At 44.3% G+C, this 20,415-nt stretch overlaps 1 protein-coding gene across 1 annotated transcript in view; it reads left to right on the top strand.

Moving 5' to 3' along the window:
* Window positions 1-1,654: 1,654 nt before the first annotated feature.
* STOX2 (storkhead box 2) overlaps window positions 1,655-20,415 on the top strand; it is a 149,483-nt gene continuing 130,722 nt past the window's right edge. Inside the window, exon 1 of the mRNA XM_027676637.1 lies at window positions 1,655-2,015. Within this exon, the coding sequence (XP_027532438.1) occupies window positions 1,655-2,015 (361 nt within the window). The remainder of the gene's footprint in view (window positions 2,016-20,415) is intronic.

Genomic DNA, 20,415 nt, shown 5'->3' with positions numbered 1-20,415 from the left:
CATTTCTCTTTTGGAAAAGTGAATTCCATACAACTGTTTTCCTTGTAAGACTCTTTGGGATGCTGATAAATTTGACCTTTCTTGTTATGGTGCCTAGACAGCACTGGATGAAACCCAAAAGTAGGGAGCTGAGATGTCAGAGGAGCCTGACTCTTATACAGTGCCCCAGAGAAGGAATTGTATGAAGCCAGCTGGAGAGTGGCACAGGATTTGAATGAGGTTAGAACCAAATGAGTGATGATTTAAGGAGGCCAAATATGTCAAGGGACGTTGATGTGAGTGAACTCAGGAGCAACAGGTAAAACACTGTAGTTTGTGCACAGCATGGGGTATGGTGGCTGTAGCAGCTCTCATACCGCTGTCTGGCAGAGCGGCTGCTGCCTGCTCCCTCGTCTCACTCATCTCTCCTCTGCTTCCACTCCTGCCCCCTCTGCTCTACAGCAGTTTTCCTCTTTGTGTCCTTTACCTTTCTGGTGCATTCCCTGCTTCACTGCCCATGTCCCAAGTGCCATGGTGCCCCGCTCCCTGGGGCAAGGTAAGGGTATTGCTGAGGACACCCACACAGTTCACACACCACCAAGATGTCCAGCAGCTACAGACAATTCAGGAACTCATGCTCTGCTTTCAGAATTGAGACTCAGCTTTGCCGTGAGTTTGAGGGTTGTTATAGAGAACAGGATCGAAGTTCCTAACTCTGCCTTCCCACAAGTATAACCAGCACCTTGTTGCCAGCACCTCCAGCTCAGCAGCCACCTACCACCCGGACACATATCCCAGGCCAGGCTGTTCCCCCCTCCCCTCAACTATCCCCCAGCAACGACCTCTAGAATTCTGCTTGCTCAGTTTTCCTGAGCTCTCCCCCGAGCCTCACAGGCAGCTGGTGACCCAGAGCACAGAGGAGGCAAAATATTGAACTGCTGGAAAAAAGCCACAGAATTTAGAAGTGAACCTTACACTTGCTCCATCACCATCAGATTTCAGAACCACTAAGACACAAAGCAATACAGGATTACAGCGGGTGAAGAGAAAGGCGTTTGGACGTGGCAGGGTCAATGCTTCTCACTGGGTATGTTATCTACAGATGTGTAACCACTGGAGGAAGCAAAACCATAAGGAATTATGAGACTTGCTGGGATAATCTGGATGTGGCTGAGGGATGCCCCTCTGTTTCACTCGGGGAAGGGAACGGGGACGGTCTCCCAAAGGCGGGGAGGGGTGGGGTGGTGGTGCCGGGAAGCCTACACCGCGGCCGGGACACGCAGCGGAATAGTTTCGCTTCTGGGGATGGTGCTCGCGTGCTGGGACAGGGAGGCGTGCGGCAGGGGGCGGTGGGCTGCGAGGCGTGCGGGCCTCCCGGCCGGCAGACTGCGATCGCTGCCCGCTGCGGGACCGGCGGTGGCGGGATCTCCGTCCGCGCCTCGCCCGCGGCAGGACCGCTCCGCGCCGGGGGTGTGCCGGGGGCGGAGCGGGCCAGGACGGGCCCGCGGGGGCGGAGCGCGGAGGGCCGGCCGCGGGAGGCAGCGCGGCCGCGGGAGGCATGTCCGTGTCCGTGTCCGTGTCCGTGTCCGTGTCCATGTCCATGTCCATGTCTATGTCTATGTCTATGTCCGTGTCCGTGCCCGTGCCCGTGCCCGGCGGCGGGCGGTGAGCGGCCATGCCGCGCAGGGCGGAGCGGTGCCTGCAGATCGCCCCGCACTCCCTGGCTATCGTCCTGGACGCCGCGGCCGGGGGGCGTCCGGGGGTCGGCGGCGGGGCCGGGGCAGGTGCGGGGCCGGCGGCGGAGCTGGGCCGCCACCGCATCGGCTACGAGATCTTCGCGGACTTCAAGCGGGAGAACATGCAGCACTTCTGGGACCGGCGGGCCACGGCGGCGGTGGCCGAGACCTTCTTCCTGGGCTGGATCGACGAGCAGGTGCTGCTGGTGCAGGGCAAGGAGGAGCACCTGGAGGTGCTGCGGCAGGGCTGGGCGCGCCGCTCCCTCAAGCCCCCCAGCGGCTTCCACATCAAGTGCCTGGGTAGGTGCCGCCGGGCCGGGCCAGGCAGGGGGAGCAGCCCCAGAGCTCCCGCCGCAGGTGCCCGGCGGGCTCAGGGAACGGGGGGCAGAAAGACGGGCCCTCCTGGTCGCGGGGTTTTAGCCCCCAAAAGTGGGTGTGTACGAAAGGGGTGAGCCGGGACGGGAGCAGTGGCATTACAGGGATGCGCTGCGGGTGAGTGAGGTTCTCCAGGAGAGCTGCGAGCCACGGCTTTATGGTCGGTAGGTGCGTCCCCCCATTTCCTTCAGCGGGGGAAGTTAAAAACACAAAGTGCAAGTGTTGGAATATACTCCCCGCAGGGCGAAATGCCCGCCGGTCTCCTCCTGCGGGCCAGCCTCCGCCCGCGGCGTGCTCCCGGGTCTGCTTGGCTCGGAACTTAGAGGCTCGTTTTAGTATTTCTAGGTTTGCTAAAACAATATTTCACTTTATATTCGGATCTGCTTGCTACATCAAACTTGGGTCACAGTGTTGCTGTGAAGGTGTCTTACATAGCGAGAAGCAGTAGTAGGAAGTGAGTAACGTATATCTCTTTGTGGTGCAAGGCAGGTGGCTTTTGGGAACTGTAAACGGCAAGTCTGTTGTGCCGTGGTGGGCTGAAGGTTCAAGTTACAGTGTGATTCCCCAAGGGAATCCCACCAGTGTGCAGTGTGGCCTAGGATGAAACACACCTCATCCTGAATTTTCTTAAAGAAACAAAAAAATCCTAGCATGGAGAGCAAAAATGTTTGCAGCACTTATTTTGATATGAACCCCCCCCAAAAAAAAAAACAACTAAGAAAAAAGGCTGTGGCTGTTTGCTGTGTATATTGGGGAGTTGTGAAGAGCAACAGAGCTGAAGTTTTCCTTAGGAGTTAGGGTAACTTGCAACCTTCACAGCTTGAAACACAGCTTCTCTTATGGAGGGAAGGCAAATTGTGAGGATTTGTTTTATTGGTGTGAAGGCCTCGTTGTTCCCCCAGCTGCTACAGTGGTAATGGGGAGACAAACTGTCTTTTCCTTACGTACAACTTATATCTCTGTGTCCTATTCAGCAGGCACTGGGTCACAGAGCTAGAGATGCTCTCTCTGTGCTGGGAGTTTCAGACCCTTAAAACAGGATGCTTCCATGCATTTCTTTTTTAAAAAAATTAGCTGAATAAGGTTCCTGCAAAGAATGGAACATGAATATTCGGGGTTTCCCAGTTTCCTGTTTTTAATCTTGGTTTTGAATGTTTTTAGCTGCCTCTGTCCTTCTGGAAGAAGTAGTGCAGACTCTTATCACTTCTGTTTATTGGCAATCTTGTCTCTTGTGGAGTAGTCAGACACTTGTCTGTCACTTGTCTGTTTTCCCATCAGATTACTTGGATATTACCATTTCTTGTGTGCTGAGAGGGAAGCTTAAGACAAGCTGCCCTTTTAAAAATGAGCTGATGCACCTTTTTCCCTCATTATAGCTAAATTTCTTCTGAACGTTAAATGACAAAACAATGTTGGAGAACAGATGGTTCATCCTATTTTGTGATAGAAAAGTTTTGTGTACTCCACCACTGTTTAGAGGAGGATGAAAAGCTGGGCAGTGGTAAGTACTTGCTGTTCAGCCCAGCTCATGGGGGGGGGGGGGTTTGCCTGCAGTTGGATAGAGCATGAAGAGCTTTTGAATTGACTCCATCACCTCACAGAGTGTAAGGGTCAGTGTTTGATTTTTGGAGTCTTCTTGGACCTTGCCCATTGGGTGACATTCCTCAGCTTGCTGCCCAGGAGCGCTGTGGAAAGGTGTGCTGATGTTACTAAAGCCAGACAAGGAATGTAAACAGGTATTTTAAAATACCGAAACAAAACTTTTGCTAAAGTTCATGTTAATAAGTAAGCTTACTGGTGTGTAAATAATATGCATTCCTTGGGGGGGTTATCTTTGCTGTAAATTTACAAAAGACTGAAGCCAAAGGTTTTCGTTTGACTTTAAAAAATAGCAAATGTCTCTCAGTATTTGATTAAAGGCTATGAAAGAAGAGCGAGGACCTGCTGGAGTCTTGCCTGTTGTGTAGTGCTGCATTAAATATGATGGGAAGAACTGTTTGATTTTTATTTTTTTTCCACTCCCAAACTGATAATTCAGGTCTTGTATCTAAGTAGATTCAACTTGCACTTATTGTAAAGTTAGGTAGTTAAAGAATTGTGGAAGCAATGGGCTTGGCCTGTGGGCATGAGCATCTGCTTACATGTGTGTAATTGTATTTTCAACTAATTAGGTGCCTAATGTGTAAATGGCTGTGACTTATTTGAGAGTGCTCTCACACTTCGGTGTCTACTTTGTTGCATTAAGGCAGGGAATAACACACAGACAAAAAGAGTCCCCATGCTTTTCAGTTTTAAAAAAAAAAGTGATCGGTGTCTTAGTCAGAGAGGAAAACCTCCCTGTTGGGAGATGCAGAATAGTAATATTTTACTCCTGTTAATAAATAACTGATAGGGTCAAGGGGGAAAAGTGGCATGATATTTCTGATGAAGGTGAAGCTGCTGTTTTCTGTTGCTCTGATCCAACCAGTAGTCCCCAAGCTGTGGTATAGCATGGCTGGGCATAGCAGTGGGGAGTGCATGAGGGGCTCACCCAGGGGGTCTTTTTCTGCACCCCAGGGCCATTGGGATTCCTGGACAATGCTGTGTTGGACCATTGGGTTGGTTCTTACCTTATCTCTTGGGTGGCTGGCCGCTTGCAGAAAGGTGGGGGCGGTTTTCTGCCTCACCTGCCCTTGGAGCCCAGTTGGGACGGGGTAGCTGGAGGACCAGCTGCCTGCCCCAAAGTGGTGTAGGGGGAGCATCCCAGCCTCCTGCTGCTGCCTGGCACAGGGAAAGTGACAGAAAGGCCTCCTGCTCTAAGCTGCATGACCTCCATGCACAGATACCAAAGAACCTTGGATGCTTCCCTTCACCTGTATTGTTAGCTGCTAATGTGACCCAGAAATCACGACTGCAACCTGACTTCAAACCTCTGCTGCTGTTGGTGATGTTTCTTGTTCATTGCGGTCCAAAGCCTTGGCTGGTCTGATGAGTAATGTGTTGTGATTGCTGCAGAGATAATAACTGGAGGAAAAAGTTATTTGTGAGGAAGAGGGAATTCTACACCTGTAGTATGAACAGCATGATTTCTGCTTTAGGGATTGTAAAATGTAAACCAGGAGACTCATTGCTGAATAGTCTCTCCACATTTAAGTCACCCTTGGCTTGATAATGAAAAATTCATGAAAGTGTAATCTGTAGTTTACAGGGACTGGACAGTTCTAGTATGCTCAGTGCAGGTGTACCTGAGCCACAAAGTAAATGGATTAAAATCCACATGAGGTTCTAATGTCCGAAGATTTGACTTTTGAATTATAAAATTAGACCTTACAATGAAATACAGCATAAATATGAAGGACATGAGAAACTTGCATATAGCACTGATAACTTAGGGCTGGAGGATACAGAGAATGAAGTGTTTCATGTGTGACTTTCAAACTTACTCATCTGGTAGTTTCCTTAAACTAAATGGTTACGCCATAAAACCTTGCTCAGCATTGAGTTTTGCAGTGATCAGAGTTATATGGATATTAGGAAATTGGTGAATATATCTAGGTTTTTACGTTGGCTGAAGGGAAACTTTGGGAAACATAAGCTGTCTTTGAATAAACAAAATTCCCAAACCATCACTTGCCTAATATGCTGATTTAGGGGGTCATGGAAACCTTATGCAAACCTATGGGTCCCGTGATGAAATTCATTGTCTTCGGAAGCTTTCTTGTAACTTGCAAGGCTTTTGCAACTTAAGTCTTTAATGAGCATTAGTATTTTAATAAGATTTCTTTCTTTGACACACCTTCCATTTGGACTCACTAATATTTGTCATCCCAGAAGCTGATTTTTTCCCCCCCTTTCAGCTCTTCTGTGCAAGGTGTAGCAGGATGTTCCACCTTGTTTTCATGTCTTCATTGCCTTTTGTGTTCCCAGCTGAAACTTCCTTCTGTACCTCTTGCACTTGATTCCTGTGCCACGGACAATGGACATCTTTGAGAGGTTTTCATAGGCTTCGCAGAAAGGCCATGCCCTTTTGTACAGATTGCTTGAAAAGAAGTGACCAAACTTTATAATAACCCTTTGATCACGCTCAGAGCAATTTCTCCAATTAGAAGCTGATGTTCAAATGAAGTTTTCAAGAAATGTATGTGCAATAATTAAACTAACTAGCAGGAGTTATAATTCAGTGAAGTTGTCAGGGCTGGGCTGTTGTGCATTGTTCCTGCTTGGCCAGGCGTAGGGGGGCAAACTTTTTTTGCCGCACTGGGAGCTGGAGCTAAGTGCTCCCTTTCTTTTCTCTCCCTGCCACATTTTCTCTTGCCACCAAAAAAAATTAAATTAACACCCCACCAGTTTAGGTTTGGCAATTTTCACAATAAGTTTTTCAGTCATTAGTGGATGATTATGGTGAAGTGTAGAGTGTTGGACATTAAACGTTATTCATTTATAGCCAGTCATAAAACTTGAATTGTCTTTTTTTCCTCCCAATTATCTCCTTTATATAATGGAAATTTCTTTTCAGTAGGGGAGCATTAGGTTTCATAGTAATAAAACCTCTGATGACTTTACCACACACTCAGCTATATCTTTTGTATGCCTAGTGGTATTACCATGGGAACCTCAGTGGATTTAAACTACAGTTTTTTTCTCCTTCTCTCCCACTCCCAACTTAGAGCCAGTTAAAGATTCACTAAGCACTTTTTATATCTGTGAGGTGGTTATTGCAGCATGGGGGAAAAAAAAAAGTAAACTTAAGCTTATGGCCAGGCTGAGGTGCTTATGAATTTACTCTCAAATTTGTGTAAAGAACTTTGCTGCTCACAAGTGTTGGGTTGGGCCTTTAATGTGCTTTGAGGACTGGGAGACAGACACAAGAGCTAAATGAGAATGGACTGCATATAAAGTGCCTGATTTCTCAGTATGTGGTTTGTGCTTGTGTTTGTGAGACTGAAGTCTTGGAGTCAGAATTGCTTTCTGCTCTTTAAAGACAACTGTGGATGGCCCGCAAGACTAGTGCTGGTTGTCTAAAATGTATTGTGAAAATAAAAAAAACACAAAGAAAGAAAAGATACAGCTTATTAAATTTAATTTTTTCATTCAAAGCAACTTCTCTTGAACAAGCGAAGTCAAATACACAGATCCATGCTATTCATTGTGCAACTCAAGGGAATGATTTATAAGATTAATGGCCAACTAGTACTGTCTTCCCACTTCCTTCCCCTCCACAAAGGGCACCATTGTATAGGAAAACATCTTTTTGGTGGCAAATAAGTCATCCAGCCTTTCAAGTTAAGTGTATGTTCTGTGCAAAAAGCAATGCTGAAAGGGCACCATGGTGGCTGAGAGCAGCCCTCGGCCATGGGGCTTTAATGAATCAAAAGGTCTCTCCCTTTCTCCATCTATTTTTTTGTGCATGAGGGTCTGGTCTTAAATTAAATATTCCTCATTCCCCTCCTCAAAGGGCCTTGTCTTTGCCAGGGAGCAGCACAGTGATTGTGCACTGAATGAAGCCCTTGTCAGGTGTTATTCCCAGTGCTTAAATGGCTCCTGGGCTGCCAGCATCATGTGCCACTGAACCACTCACTAATTCACCTTTCCATCTGTCCTGCTCTTCTTTTTTATGTAGTCGTTTTTGATTTTAAAAGGACTGAGGTGGATGAAGTGTGCAGGGGCTGTCTGCCTACTCCTCTTCACCATTTTGTGGCATGAAAACTCAGTCGTGTTTCCCCTTTTATCCTGTCTTTGTAATTTGCTAATAAGAGGCAAATTGCTTAGTATTTTACTTATCAAACTGTCATGGTTTTTGTTGACTAAGTTCAGACCTTCTGTGTGTGTTGCCACAGTTTAAAATTTCGCTTGAAATGGGTTTTGATTCATGGATTGGCTTGAGTTGGAAGGGACCTTAAACAATCTCGTTGCAAACCCCATGCCATGGACAGGGAATCTTGCACCAGACCAGGTTGTTCAGAGCTCCATCTTAAACACTTCCAGGGATGAGGCACCCACAGTTTCTCTTGGTAACTTGTTCCAGTGCCTCAGCAACCTCACAGTAAAGAATTCTGTCCTAGTACCTACTCTAAACCTACTCTCAGTTTAAGGCCGTTCCCCCTTGTCCTATCACTACCTGGCCTTGTGAAAAGTCTCTTTCCAGCTCTCTTGCAGGCCTCCTTTAGGTACTGAAGGGGGCTAGGTCTCCCCATAGCCTTCTCAGCCTGTCTCCATGTGGAGAATCAAAGAATATGCCGAGTTGGAAGGGACACACAAGGATTGTCGAGTCCAACTCTTAGCCCTGCACAGGACCATCCCCAAGAGTCCACAACATGTGCCTGAGAGCATTGTCCCAATGCTTCTTGAACTCTGTCAGGCTCGGTGCTGTGACCACTTCCCTGGGGAGCGTGTTCTAGTGCCCAACCACCCTCTGGTTGAAGAAGTTCTTTCTAATATCCAACCTAAACCTCCCCTGACACCACTTCAGGCCATTCCCGTGGGTGTCACTGGTCACTACAGAGAAGAGATCAGTGCCTGCCCCTCCTTCCCCTCATGAGGAAGTTGTAGACTGTGATAAGGTCTCCCCTCAGTCTTCTCTTCATCAGGCTGAACAGACCAAGTGACATCAGCTGCTCCTGATATGGCTTCCACTCAAGGCCCTTCACCATCTTTGTTGCTCTCCTTTGGACACTCTCTAATAGCTTAAATATCTTTCTTATATTGTGGCACCCAGAACTGCACACAATATTCAAGGCGAGGCTACCCCAGTGCAGAACAGAGTGGGACAATCCCCTCCCTCGATTGGCTGGTGATGCTTTGCCTGTTGCCCCCCAGGACATGGTTGGCCCTTCTGGCTGCCAGGGCACTGCTGACTCATATTCAACTTGCCATCGACCAGGACTCCCAGGTCCCTTTCCATGGCACTGCTTTCCAGCATCTCATTCCCCAGTCTGTACGAACATCTGGGGTTGCCCCATCCCAGGTGCAGAATCCGGCACTTTCCTTGTTGAACTTCATATGGTTGGTGATTGCCCAGTCTTCTGATTGGTCAAGGTCTCTCTGCAGGGCCTCCCTGCCTTCCAGGAAGTCAGCAGCTTCTCCCATTTTTGTATCATCTGCAAACTTGCTTAGTATCCCTTCCAGTCCTGTGTCCAATCATTTATGAAGATGGTAAAGAGCACAGGGCCGAAAATGGAGCCCTGTGGAACCCCACTAGTGACAGGTTACCAGTCTGATGTTGCCCCATTCACTGTTACCCTCTGTGTTCAACCCATGAGCCACCCACCTCATGATATGTTTATCCAGCTGTGTGCTGGACATTTTGTCCTGAAGGATCCTGTGAGAGCCAGTATTGAAAGCTTTACTGAAATCCAAAAGGATTACATCAACTGGCTTCCCTTGATCAACTAGGTGGGTTACCTAGTAAAAAGGTTTGACAAACAGGACTTTCTTCTCATGAAGCCGTACTGGCTGTGACCAATGACTATGTTGTCTTTCAGGTGTTTTTCAATACTTCCCAGAATAATCTTCTTCATGACTTTACAGGCATTGAAGTGAGACTGACAGGCCTGTAGTTTCCTGGGTCCTCCTTCTTGCCCTTCTTGAAAATCAGGACAACATTCACCAGCTTCCAGTCAGCTGAGACCTCTCCGGATTCCCAAGACTGCTCAAAAATCATTGAGAGAGGTTGTGTGATGCACGTTTAGTGCAGAGAGGCTCTGGGAAAGGTCAGCTGTGTATGAAGGCACTGCTGTCCCTTAGCTTCAGTGGCAGGTTTTTGTTTCAGCTGTTTTGTAAAGGGAATTATAACAAAATTGGTGCTCTCTCCCAACTCTTCTAGTGCTGTTTCCTCAGGCCATTATTTTGGATGGTAAGCCTGTCCTTCTCTCTGCAGGCCAGGAGAATCCCAGCTTGTCCCCCCAGCAGGGCAGGCCAAAGCATTACCACATTCTTGTCTGCTTTTGAGACTTCCTTTTAGAGAGAGTAGCAGAAAAGATGCAACCCAGGTGGATTTTGTGTTCTCTAAAACTCTTGGCATCCAAAGCTGTCTTCTGAGCAACATTATTCCTTTCCTTGGCTTTGGCCAACATGTGATAGTCAAACTTCTTTTTTCTTAGTATTCAAGAAGAGACTGAAGTGTTCGGAGGAAATAAAAAGTGCAACCAGATGATGGTTTCCCCTGCAGAAATTGTGGCTGTGAAACGTGAAGATGGAAGGAACTTCCTAATAGTTTTTTACAGTAACAGAAATTTAACAGAGTTCTGAAAATTCAAGGTCTCTCCATACTTTGTTTCTTAATTTTAAATACAAAAGCATAAATGTTTTGATTATTTTCTAATGATGTTGACTGCTGGGAATGTTATTGCAATCTCCAGTTTCCAGTATTGAAAGTGCTCCCTGGGTGGACCAGATCTGGAAAGGTCTTTAAGGATATTACATTCTTTAAATAAAATCTCTTCACCTAATATGTAAACATGCTTTCTTCTGAGATCTTCAGAGATTGCTGTACTTGATCCCTCCATTTCTGACCTGGGATTTCACCTGAGAAATGTCTGAATGTAAAGAATGTACAGACACTTATATTTTGATCAAACAAAGTGCTTTCCTGTTGACATTTCAGCAGGACTTCACAGCTCCTTTTTTAATCAGGCTCCTGTTCTGAGCCACAATAGCAATTGAGGACACATTCAAATGTTGATAACTATCCAGGGAATCTGAACAGTGGTTCTTCTAGTTGCTTTTTTTTCCCATAACAGAAAGACAATGGTGTAATATTACCATCAGCACTTATTAAGCCTATTTTTGGTTTTCTTATGAAAGAAAGTTACTATACTGTGCACTGAATTAATGCACAGAGTAATGACTTCTGTGGTGTGTTTTCTGGAACAGGATATACTTCTAATCCATGCAATACGAGACTTTGATGATGATCTTCTGCAGGGGGACAGGACGAGGCACCAAAACAGCAGAAGTTGGAGTAAAATACAGCAGCCTTTTAGCTTAACCTTGAATTCTACTATCAGATAATTAACAAAGGGATATGCAGGTGTATCAAAGATTACTCTTTTAGAAATGCAAACCAATTCACTTAAACTCTAGGAAACAACTCCAAACTTGATTCTTTACAAAATCTGTATATTGTGACTGTGGAAAATGTTTCAGTCCAAAGAGCATGGTTTGGGTACCTTCCAGAAGCTTTAGTTTTAAAGCAATTTTTGCTAACTAGTACTTCAGGGGGTACATATGCTACCTCATACATGCCTTTGGAGGAGCACAAGAATGCTGAAGGGCCCATTGCTGGCCCTGGCATGGGGAATCCCACTGAAAGAGCAGGATGGGCCTCTTAGATGATGACCCAGTGGCTTTCACAATAACATGGCCTAAATTGCAATGGGCAGCAGGACTGGGCTGACCGTGGGGCATGCTGATTCCTCCTTCTGGTGCCAGCAGAAGGGGAGTAAAGGTGTGTTTGGGGAGGGGAAGGTGTGGTGCTGGACTGTGGCTGAGCAAGTGTCTTAGTCCCTGCATTGGTAGCAGGGCAGTTGCCTTGCTGTGTCCATCCTCACCAGTAACTGCAGCTCCAGCAACTCCTGCTTGTCTGCTGCCTTGAAGTTGCTCTTGCTGCATGTTCAGAGGCTCTCGGGAAGGAGTGAAACTGCAAGGACTGTATTTTCACTGGAGCTGTTAAACTTGTGATGTATTATTAGCATTAGAAGAAGCTTGGTGCTGCCAGTGTGTTTGAGATTTGGTAACAGAGTCTTAGGTATTATTGAGGGGCTATAAAACAAGTATTTCTTTTTTAAAAATGGGAACTTTTTTTGTTTTTTAAAAAGAAGTTTCACAAGTCTAGCAAAACTTTTAGATAAAGAAGAAAGACAAATTACTATTCAGTCTTTCAGACTGTAGTTATATTTTCCACTTTGGTCATAATATCCATGGATATCTTATTATATTCAAAGAATATGGAAAAAATAGAGAGGTTTCTGGATGCAGCAACCTTTCTCCAGGTCGTTGGGAGGAAGACTTAATTGCCTAATAAATATATCATGTCTACTTACCTTGTCTTAATAATATCCTTGGATCCATGAGCTTACAGAGTCCTGCTACTGTGCCAATAGCAATGCCTACAGTTCGTTATTTATGTCCCTTCACAAAGAGATCAAACTGACATGAATGGGATTTATCATTGCCTGTTAATTTATTGTTTGAATTCTAGAGGGGTAACTGAAGTCCTGTAAGCTCCATGTGATGCTGCAGTGAACTATATTTTTGGTGGGGGCTTTTTGTACTTTTGGGATGGGGTTTAGTTTTTTTGGGGGGTTGGGGTTTTTTTTAATGCTTTTCTTTTAGGAGGGTTGTTTTAGTCAAAGGATTCATGGTGTGTTTTTTGGGTGACAATAGTCCTCAGCCTGCCCTTGAGCCTTCCAGCCACTCTTCAGCCTGTGTGGAAGTGGACTGTGCCCTTGACTCCCACTCCAGCAGACTGGCATTAAATGTTTGCTCTCTTGCTTGTGTACATTGCAGGGTTAGTACCCAAACAAGTTCTCTTTTCACTGACAGATGAAATAACAATAGCTGGCATTAAGAGAAAGCTGAGTGTTTTTGCTGGGTTCCCCTGAAGGGCCTCCTTTGTCTCCACTGTCTCTGCTCAGGGAAACCTGTACACCTTGCTAAATCTGAGGGTGCTGTTGAGATGCTCTGGCTTCTGAAGCCAGAAGTAGGTCAGCACCTGTGTGAAGATTTCTGTCCACTTCTTGTGCCTACTAATGGGAGCCTCCTGGTAAAGCTTTGCAAATGGTCCCTGTCCAGTGGGGCAGTCCAGGCTGATGTGGGCAATCTTGAAGGCCCAAATAAGAGCGTGAAACATCCACAGCACTGGGAAGGAGAGTAGAGGAAGGAGGTCCTGGTGGAGTGTCCCATACTCAGTGTTCACATGCCTATTTAAGTCAAAGGAGGAGCTAGTTGTGGACATCTGGATGATCCTGAACAGATCTTTACAGGTGCTTGATGTCACATGAGTGGCCCTGGTCCGGCTGTGGGAAGTCAGCAACTCTCCTGGACTGTAGGAATGTCCTAATTAGTCTCATGTTCACAAGCTGGTTTAACCAGTAGAAAAACAGGATTTTAAGGTCTATTTTAAAGCAGTATGTAACATAGTAGACATTATTAGCAGAAGGGGTTATTAAAAATAAAGGGGAGGGTGTTTCCTCCTAGTTTAATAATAGAAAAGAGAATTTAAAGTGGGGACATTCACCCACTGTATCTGAAGTGAGGAGGGAAAAAGCTTTGAGGATACTAAACTTTACTACTGTCATTTGTCATTTGTCTCAATTATCCTATTGGATAAAGAGAAATATCTTATTGGTGTTACTGATTGAAAAATCCTATGTGGCTAGAGAGAAAATTGATCGTTTTGTGAGAAGCTGCAGAGAAGGACAATCACAAACAGGTAAGCAGTGTGTAAAAACACGGAGAAGAAAAAGAATAGCTTCAACTCTCTGCAATCTTAGATGCTCTAGAAAAAAGTTTATTTTTCTAACAGGTATCTTCACACCAGATGTCACCTTTGTAGAGAATCCTCCTTTATGAATGTGAACATCTGGAAAGGGTGGGAGACTAAAAAAGAAGGGAAGCCAGCCAGCCAGCTGGGTTTTTAGTGATGTGAACAGATAGTCTTGGATGTAGTGCTTCATGTGGTAGGGAAGCAAGGCTGATAGGTGTCAAGTCTGCTCTGTTTTTATCAAAAGTGGAGATTTTAATAGGACCTAATGCATTTTCTTAGGGGGTCTAGCTGCATGCTGTCATCTCCATCTTTCAGCAAATTGGGAGGTGTCTGCAAAGTGGGGATGGAAGAATATAGGGCTTATAGGACCGTGAAGCTTTGCAGTGTTTCTCAAAGAAATCTTGCTTAAGCATTCCATGGTAGATGCTTAGGTTGATTTTCAGTTGAGTTCCTTTGTATAGATATGTGTGTGAGGGTGTATATAATGTTTAAAGTGCTGTATAAGCAGAGGTTTTCCATTACTTTGAGTGGTCTTTATTCAGCAAGGCACATATACCCACATGTGCTTATAGCAAGTTAAGTCTGAGTTTGGTGGGAGGACCCACATTTTTGAATATAGGCATGTTGTATGTTCTTGTATTTGCTCGACTGTTTTTAGGAGATTCGCCAGAGGAATCTCTTCCTGTTTAATGCCAGGGTGCGTCAACTGTGTCTAAGTTGGGAGCCCTTTGAGAATTAAGCCTGCAAAATCAGGACTAGTATTCTTTATTTTTATTTTGATGTGTACAGTAGTCTGAGAAATAAACAGCAGAAGATTTCACCCAGGTTTTGTAGTTGCCTTCAGGAAAAGTATGAAGAGGAAGTATTAATTAATACTTTGTCAATAGAAATGAAGTCACAAAAAGTAGGCAAATTGAGCTACAATTATTCTGATTTCTTTCCTTGGGTAGGAATTAGTAGCTATCATCTTGCCATTTTTTATTTATAGCAGTAGCTTTTAGCCTTTAGTTTCTAGATTTCTTATTAATTCAAGGTCTTTTGTTTTGTTTCCAAGGTATTTTTTGAACGTTATTTTGTCTTTGCTAGAGGTGTACAGCTAGAGCTTCTCGGTGAAACTGATGCCAAATAGCTGTTGGAAGGTCTGTAGGGACTTGCTTCTTGGCTGCCTTTCAAGTGCAGTATGGTTGTAAAATGTTTTAGTGTCAGAATCACTATATCTATCATTGTTCTGCTTTTCTCTGTCAATAACTAGTCTCATTCAGTGACATTTTTGATCTTAAAAGGGGAAAGCAGATTCATCTGTGTGCCAGCACATGAGTCTTTTCAATTTTTCCACTCAGATAATTATTGGGCTTCAGGTTTCAGACTTAAATTAATCCCAGTGCTGTCTACCCAGTCTCTTCAATGTTTGTGTTGAGAGAAAGGCCAAACATATCCTGTCATTTGGGAGCCACTAGACACCAGTCATCTGGTGAGATGGAAGAAAACTGAGCTACAGACTTCAGTGTTGATTTTTGTGATGAGTGACCAGGGTAAAAAAGGAAATAATTTTGACAGAACTTTTCCCACTAGTTAGGACAATGTTTAACAACTGGAACGTGCTAGTTCCACTTTTCCCTTCTTTTCATGCTGGGAACACTTTTGCTCGGTGGCTTGTGCACCTATTTCTAATTCTTGAGGATTTTCCATTGCTTTGAATCATTTACACTGCCTCCTGTCCTGGTGAGTAACAATCCCCTAGTATGATGATCCTCAGCTTTTAGTTTCCAGATTGCTGTGTTTCCAGTGGAAATACAGCAAATATAAGTGGTGCTTTTCACTTTTATCTTTCTGTAGACCATTTGGAAAGGAGTTCACAGATCACTTGGGGACCTGCAGACCCCAAGTTGAAAAGCCCTGACCTCGCCAACCCCGGTATTTGACACCTGAATGCGCAGGTACCTGCACAGCTGAAGCTCGTGCTCCCCTACCAGTGTGCTGCAGACTTATCAAACCTTCTCTTCAAATAGTTCAGAATTTGTCATCTCTGACAGCTACTCCAAACCTTAGTGCTTGCTCTGCAAATTTTCCCTTTCTCCTCTTTGCTTCAAGGACAGCCGTGGTGGTAACTTTTGGAGCAGCAGGGATGCCTGGCCCTTCGAGAGCTGCAGGCTGGAAAGCTTGATCCAAACATTGCTCCTTGTCTTGTGTTTGAAAGCACAAGTCTTTTGGAGCAGAGAACTTGGTGGCTCTGTCAGAGTGATGTGCTGGGCACTGTAGTGCAGAGCCAGGGCTGAAGTCCATATGTGCTCTCTCAGTGCAAAACTTGAAATAATTATACACTCATGTGAGGTTGCTTGTGAATGAGAGGTAATCTGTAAATAGGCAACCAGGCAAAGAATTCTTGCTCAAAACCTGCCTGGATTTGCTTTACCTGTTTTCTCACCGCTTGGGCTGTAGTAATAACTTCTTGTGGCAGCCCTCAGCCTGCTTCATGAATGAGTTGCATGTGTAAGTCTTTTGAAAGCTTTAGTAGAACTATGGTGAGTTTGTAATAACAGATACTGAAATATGTGTTTGGCTTGAATCTAGAGCCATAAACATATAATACTTCACAAATGGCTATCCTTACTTTATTTGCTCTGATTCTTAACTAAGAAAATGAAAGCGGGGCTCGTTGGGTCAGTAGGAAACATGTCATGCTGTCCCAGTCTGTGGTCTTGCACTCTTAGTGTATGCCATGTAAACACTAACTGTGGCTGCACAGAAGGGAACTGGAGCCTATAATGGTTTATATGGTGTTTCTTTCAATAAGCTTAAAAATAGTGATTCTTGTGTGACATTACCTATAAGTTTTATTACTGTCTATGACTTCTTGCAGGCTTTTCTTTTCCTAATCTTCTACTTCTGCTGAAGCATGTTTGTCAGTATGGTCCTTTTCAGGTTTGTCAGCAGGTTTTCTTCTCTGTGTGGCAGTGCCCAGAAGTATATCTGGGGAAGCAGGGTGTAAAGATAAGTGGTATCTTTCTTTTCCCTTCCTGAAACTATAGATCTCAGTGCTTCTGCAAGATGACTAAGGTTTCTTTCAGCAGTGGGCTCCTTGATTTTTCCTGCTTGCGTTTCAGCTGAACATAAATGTATCTGAGCTAGTTTTGAGCTAGCCAGCTCAGGTGTGGTTCACATTCTTCAACTCCAGCAATAATTATGTTTTTCAGCTGTGTCTAACTCCCCTTACCACTCAGGCAGCCTGTGATGAGCTGCTGCAGTAGGTGTCTTCAATCCCTAGATTAAAGTTAGCTCAGGCTTATCTAGACTACACTGCAGTGCTGGGATACTGTAACCCTCCCTTAGAAACTGAGCTGTTGCAGTGAATTCCTCAGAGCTTTTTGCTTCCTGCCTTTTGAGTTTCTTTTTCTATGAACTGAGAAAGTGGCTTTTACCTTTATCCCTGACTGACCTTTTCTCAATGTTATCTCTCTGCTTAAAAGCTTGTGCCAGCATGTCATCTTCTCCACTAGTGGCTTTGTGCCAGCATCACACCAGCCTGATAGAGTGCCCATAACAGCTTGTCCCTTCTCAACCTACTCACCCTGCTGCTTGTAGCATCGTCGTTCTTCTGTTGGCTCTGCTCTAGCTGCTTTTACAATACCTGCCTTTTTCAGAGACATTTTCCCTCTCCTGATGGCTCCAGAAATTTCATTGGCTGCATTTAATGCTAGCTGGGGCTGAGCCTTCAAAGCTGCCTTCAAAGCATATCTTGAAATGGATATGGTGCTGTTTTGCTTTGGAGTCAGACTATGTGTTTTGTGAAGGGCATATTTTTGATTCTTAGAAACATGAGATGGTTAAGGCAAGGCATGATGTCAAACAGCGTGGGGAAATGGGCTCGAGAAACCAACCACTGGGATCTACTAGGGTAGATATGGAAAGTGCTTGAGTCAATCTATACCATTATTGTCCCTAACTTCCTTTTTTTCTCTCTGCTTTCACTTCATTGAGGAAGGCACATATCCATTTTCACGTTTGACTGCAGGACTATAGTCCCTCCTTATTCTTAGCAGGAACTGAACTTCCCTCTGTATCTGCACTGGCACAGTGGTTTGAGCTTGTGTGGGTCAGAACTAAGAAGGTCTCATAGCCTTTGCTGTCCCTTTTGCTTTGGCACAGGAGCCCACAGTGGGCCATCTCGAAGGAAAGAACTTAACCTGGAATGAGGAGAGAGGAAAAGAGAATTCAGGATAAATTACTGTGGACCTATCTTCTCTTCACTATAGTCTGCAAACAAATATACATGGGATCATAAGGTTATTTGTGTAGGAAGGGACCTCCAGAGGTCTCTGGTCTGACCTCCCGCTTACAGCCATGACATCAGACTAGGCTGTTCCCATCATCTAACCTGTAACGCCCTGTTGAAGACAGCAGCTCTGGTGGATCTTGTGGATGATTTCCGCAATCCCTGCATGTTTTGCTCTGGATGGGTCCTTTTGGAATTTTGGCTCCTGCATAACAGGTTCTCCTGGTCCTCCAGCTTCCAGTTGCTCTGTATAATGGGAGACCTGGGAGCACCCAACGCCGTCTGGCTGTCTTTTCCACCCACGCTGTTTGGACACTGGCTTTTTGAGGCAGATGGGATACCTTTTTGGTTGCTCAGCTATGAACAAGATTAGGCAGTTGGTGCCTTTGGTTGCAATGTGTTTGCTCTTTAAAAAAAAAAAAAGTATAACTCCCCCCCAAAATGTTGGCCTGCCTCAGATGTATTTCTGTGTTTTGACAGATCCTTAAGGTGATTGACAGAGCCATAGTTGCCAGCAGGTTTTTATAGGAACTTTTCTTATCACTCTGCTTGTCTTGGGAAAGACTTTTATTTTTCCACTAACCACTTAATCTATGGTTTAAATTTTTTTTTAAATCCCCAGCAATAGCTGCTTTAGGTAATCCTGATAGACCTTTCAAAATGGCCAGTAAGCCTGCCCTTTCTTTAATTTTAAATGCTGAGAAATTAGGTTGTAATGACTTGCTGAATGTAAGTTATGGAAAGCAAATACACAAAGTGCTCTCTCTTCCTCTCATAATCTCATTTTCCCACTTCTTTTCTGACTTCTCTGTCTGCAATTGACCTGCTTCTTGTGCAACCACAGTCTTTCTACTCAGGTCTTTAAATCACGTTTTTAGTCTGGGTTTAGACTCTCAAACTGCTCTTAGAGAACATTTCCTTCTTACCTCCTTCCTTTTATTCTTACCTTAGCTCTTTGGCAGAAAGCACTTAATGGATGTTACAGGCCTTGAAGTTGGTCTCAGAATAGAAGGGAGGAGACATTGACCATTCACACTTTATTTTCAGTGTTTCTGCAATCTGATGGATACCCTCTGGGCTATGATAATATGTGGTTCATTGGCTTGCAGAGAATTCATCTTCTGAATAAATGATAAGAAGGAAAGAAAGAAAGAATGATGTATTTTTGCATAGTAATATTAGGAAAAACACAGAAAACATACAAAGTTTGTAGGCACCTTGGCCCATCTGCTACGATTTCTAATTCAACAGATCTGTTAATCTGTTTCTGATGGAGGGTAAGATTGGTTGTGTTCAGCGTGCCTGGTCAGCAGATTTGGGCATCTGCTCCACAGTGGATCTGGGAAGGGACTCGCTAAAGGAGGAAGGCAAGTAGATGGATGACCCTTGTGCTTTTATGAGCTGTTACCTAAACCTGGTGGGTTACTGGAGTAGGCAGGCTTGGTAACTATAGAGCTTCCTATCCCATCTTACATAAAAGATCCAACTTTTATTTCCATCAGTGGAAATTTTCCAGAGGCAGTAGGAGTTAGATGGTGTTTCTAGTGAAATGAGAAATAGAGATGCCTCAAGCTAAGAGGAATACAGGAGAAAAAGAATATATGAAACATAGACTTTGTGCTTTGTCTTATTCTTTCTTCTAATATCCATTTCCTTTCTTTTTACCCAAAAAGAGGTATTTTGCTGTTGAATTATTAACAGATCAGCTTCTGAGAGTCCGCCAGGAAATACTTTCTCAGTCTCCAGAAATGAGAGTGCTCTTTCAGAAACAATTTGCAGGTTTCAGCACGGTTGTGAAGATAACATGAATGATGACAGTTTGGTAAAACTGTTCTGTAAGTGCTGGAGCCAAACTCACCTTGGACTCAGTAAAGAGGGTAGGTCACACTTTTTACTGTTATTCCAGGACAACTATGAAGGCTGCTGATAAATTTGAATATTCATGTTATGCAATTGCTAGCAAGGGTAAATACATTTTTTCTATTATCTTCTAGACAAACTGTAGCTTTTTTTGTAGTGTTGTAAGCAGCTGTTTTCAGTGAATTGTAGAAGGTACAGCGGAATAAAATCAAGCAATTGTCTGCTCATGTGTTGCAGTTATTCTGTTTTACTTTTAAACAGTTGAGAAGTTTATATGTGTAAGAAAAGTTTGCTGCCAACTGAGCCAGATTATATACCTTTTCTGATGGTGTAATTCAAACAAAGTATGCTGCCCACAGCATCACTAGAAGTATGATAGAGTGGCATTTGCAAGCCCAGGCAAATATATACAAGATTTTCTACATTTCTAAATGTAGAATCCAGAGCTGCCTGTCTGACTAATACATTGGTAATGGCATGCCTGACTTTATTAGCTAGGAGTCTCTTCTTTTACTTTGTTATATAGGAGTCTGTTATTTGGCTTTATTAGATAGGAGTCTACTGGCTTTATTAGATCACCTTTTTTGTTTGTTTTGGGTTTTTTGTTTGTTTGGGAGTTTTTGTTTAGTTTTCTGTTTGTTTTGTTTCTGATTAGCTAGCAGTGTCTGGGCAAGCTATCTCACACCTTAGCACCTGACTCCTTGAAAGTAAAAGTGTTTCTTTGAAGG

The sequence above is a fragment of the Neopelma chrysocephalum genome, unplaced genomic scaffold (assembly GCF_003984885.1).
Source record: "Neopelma chrysocephalum unplaced genomic scaffold, ASM398488v2 Primary Assembly neopelma1_42, whole genome shotgun sequence".
Classification (NCBI taxonomy): domain Eukaryota; kingdom Metazoa; phylum Chordata; class Aves; order Passeriformes; family Pipridae; genus Neopelma; species Neopelma chrysocephalum.
This window is presented reverse-complemented; position numbering and strand designations above follow the sequence as displayed.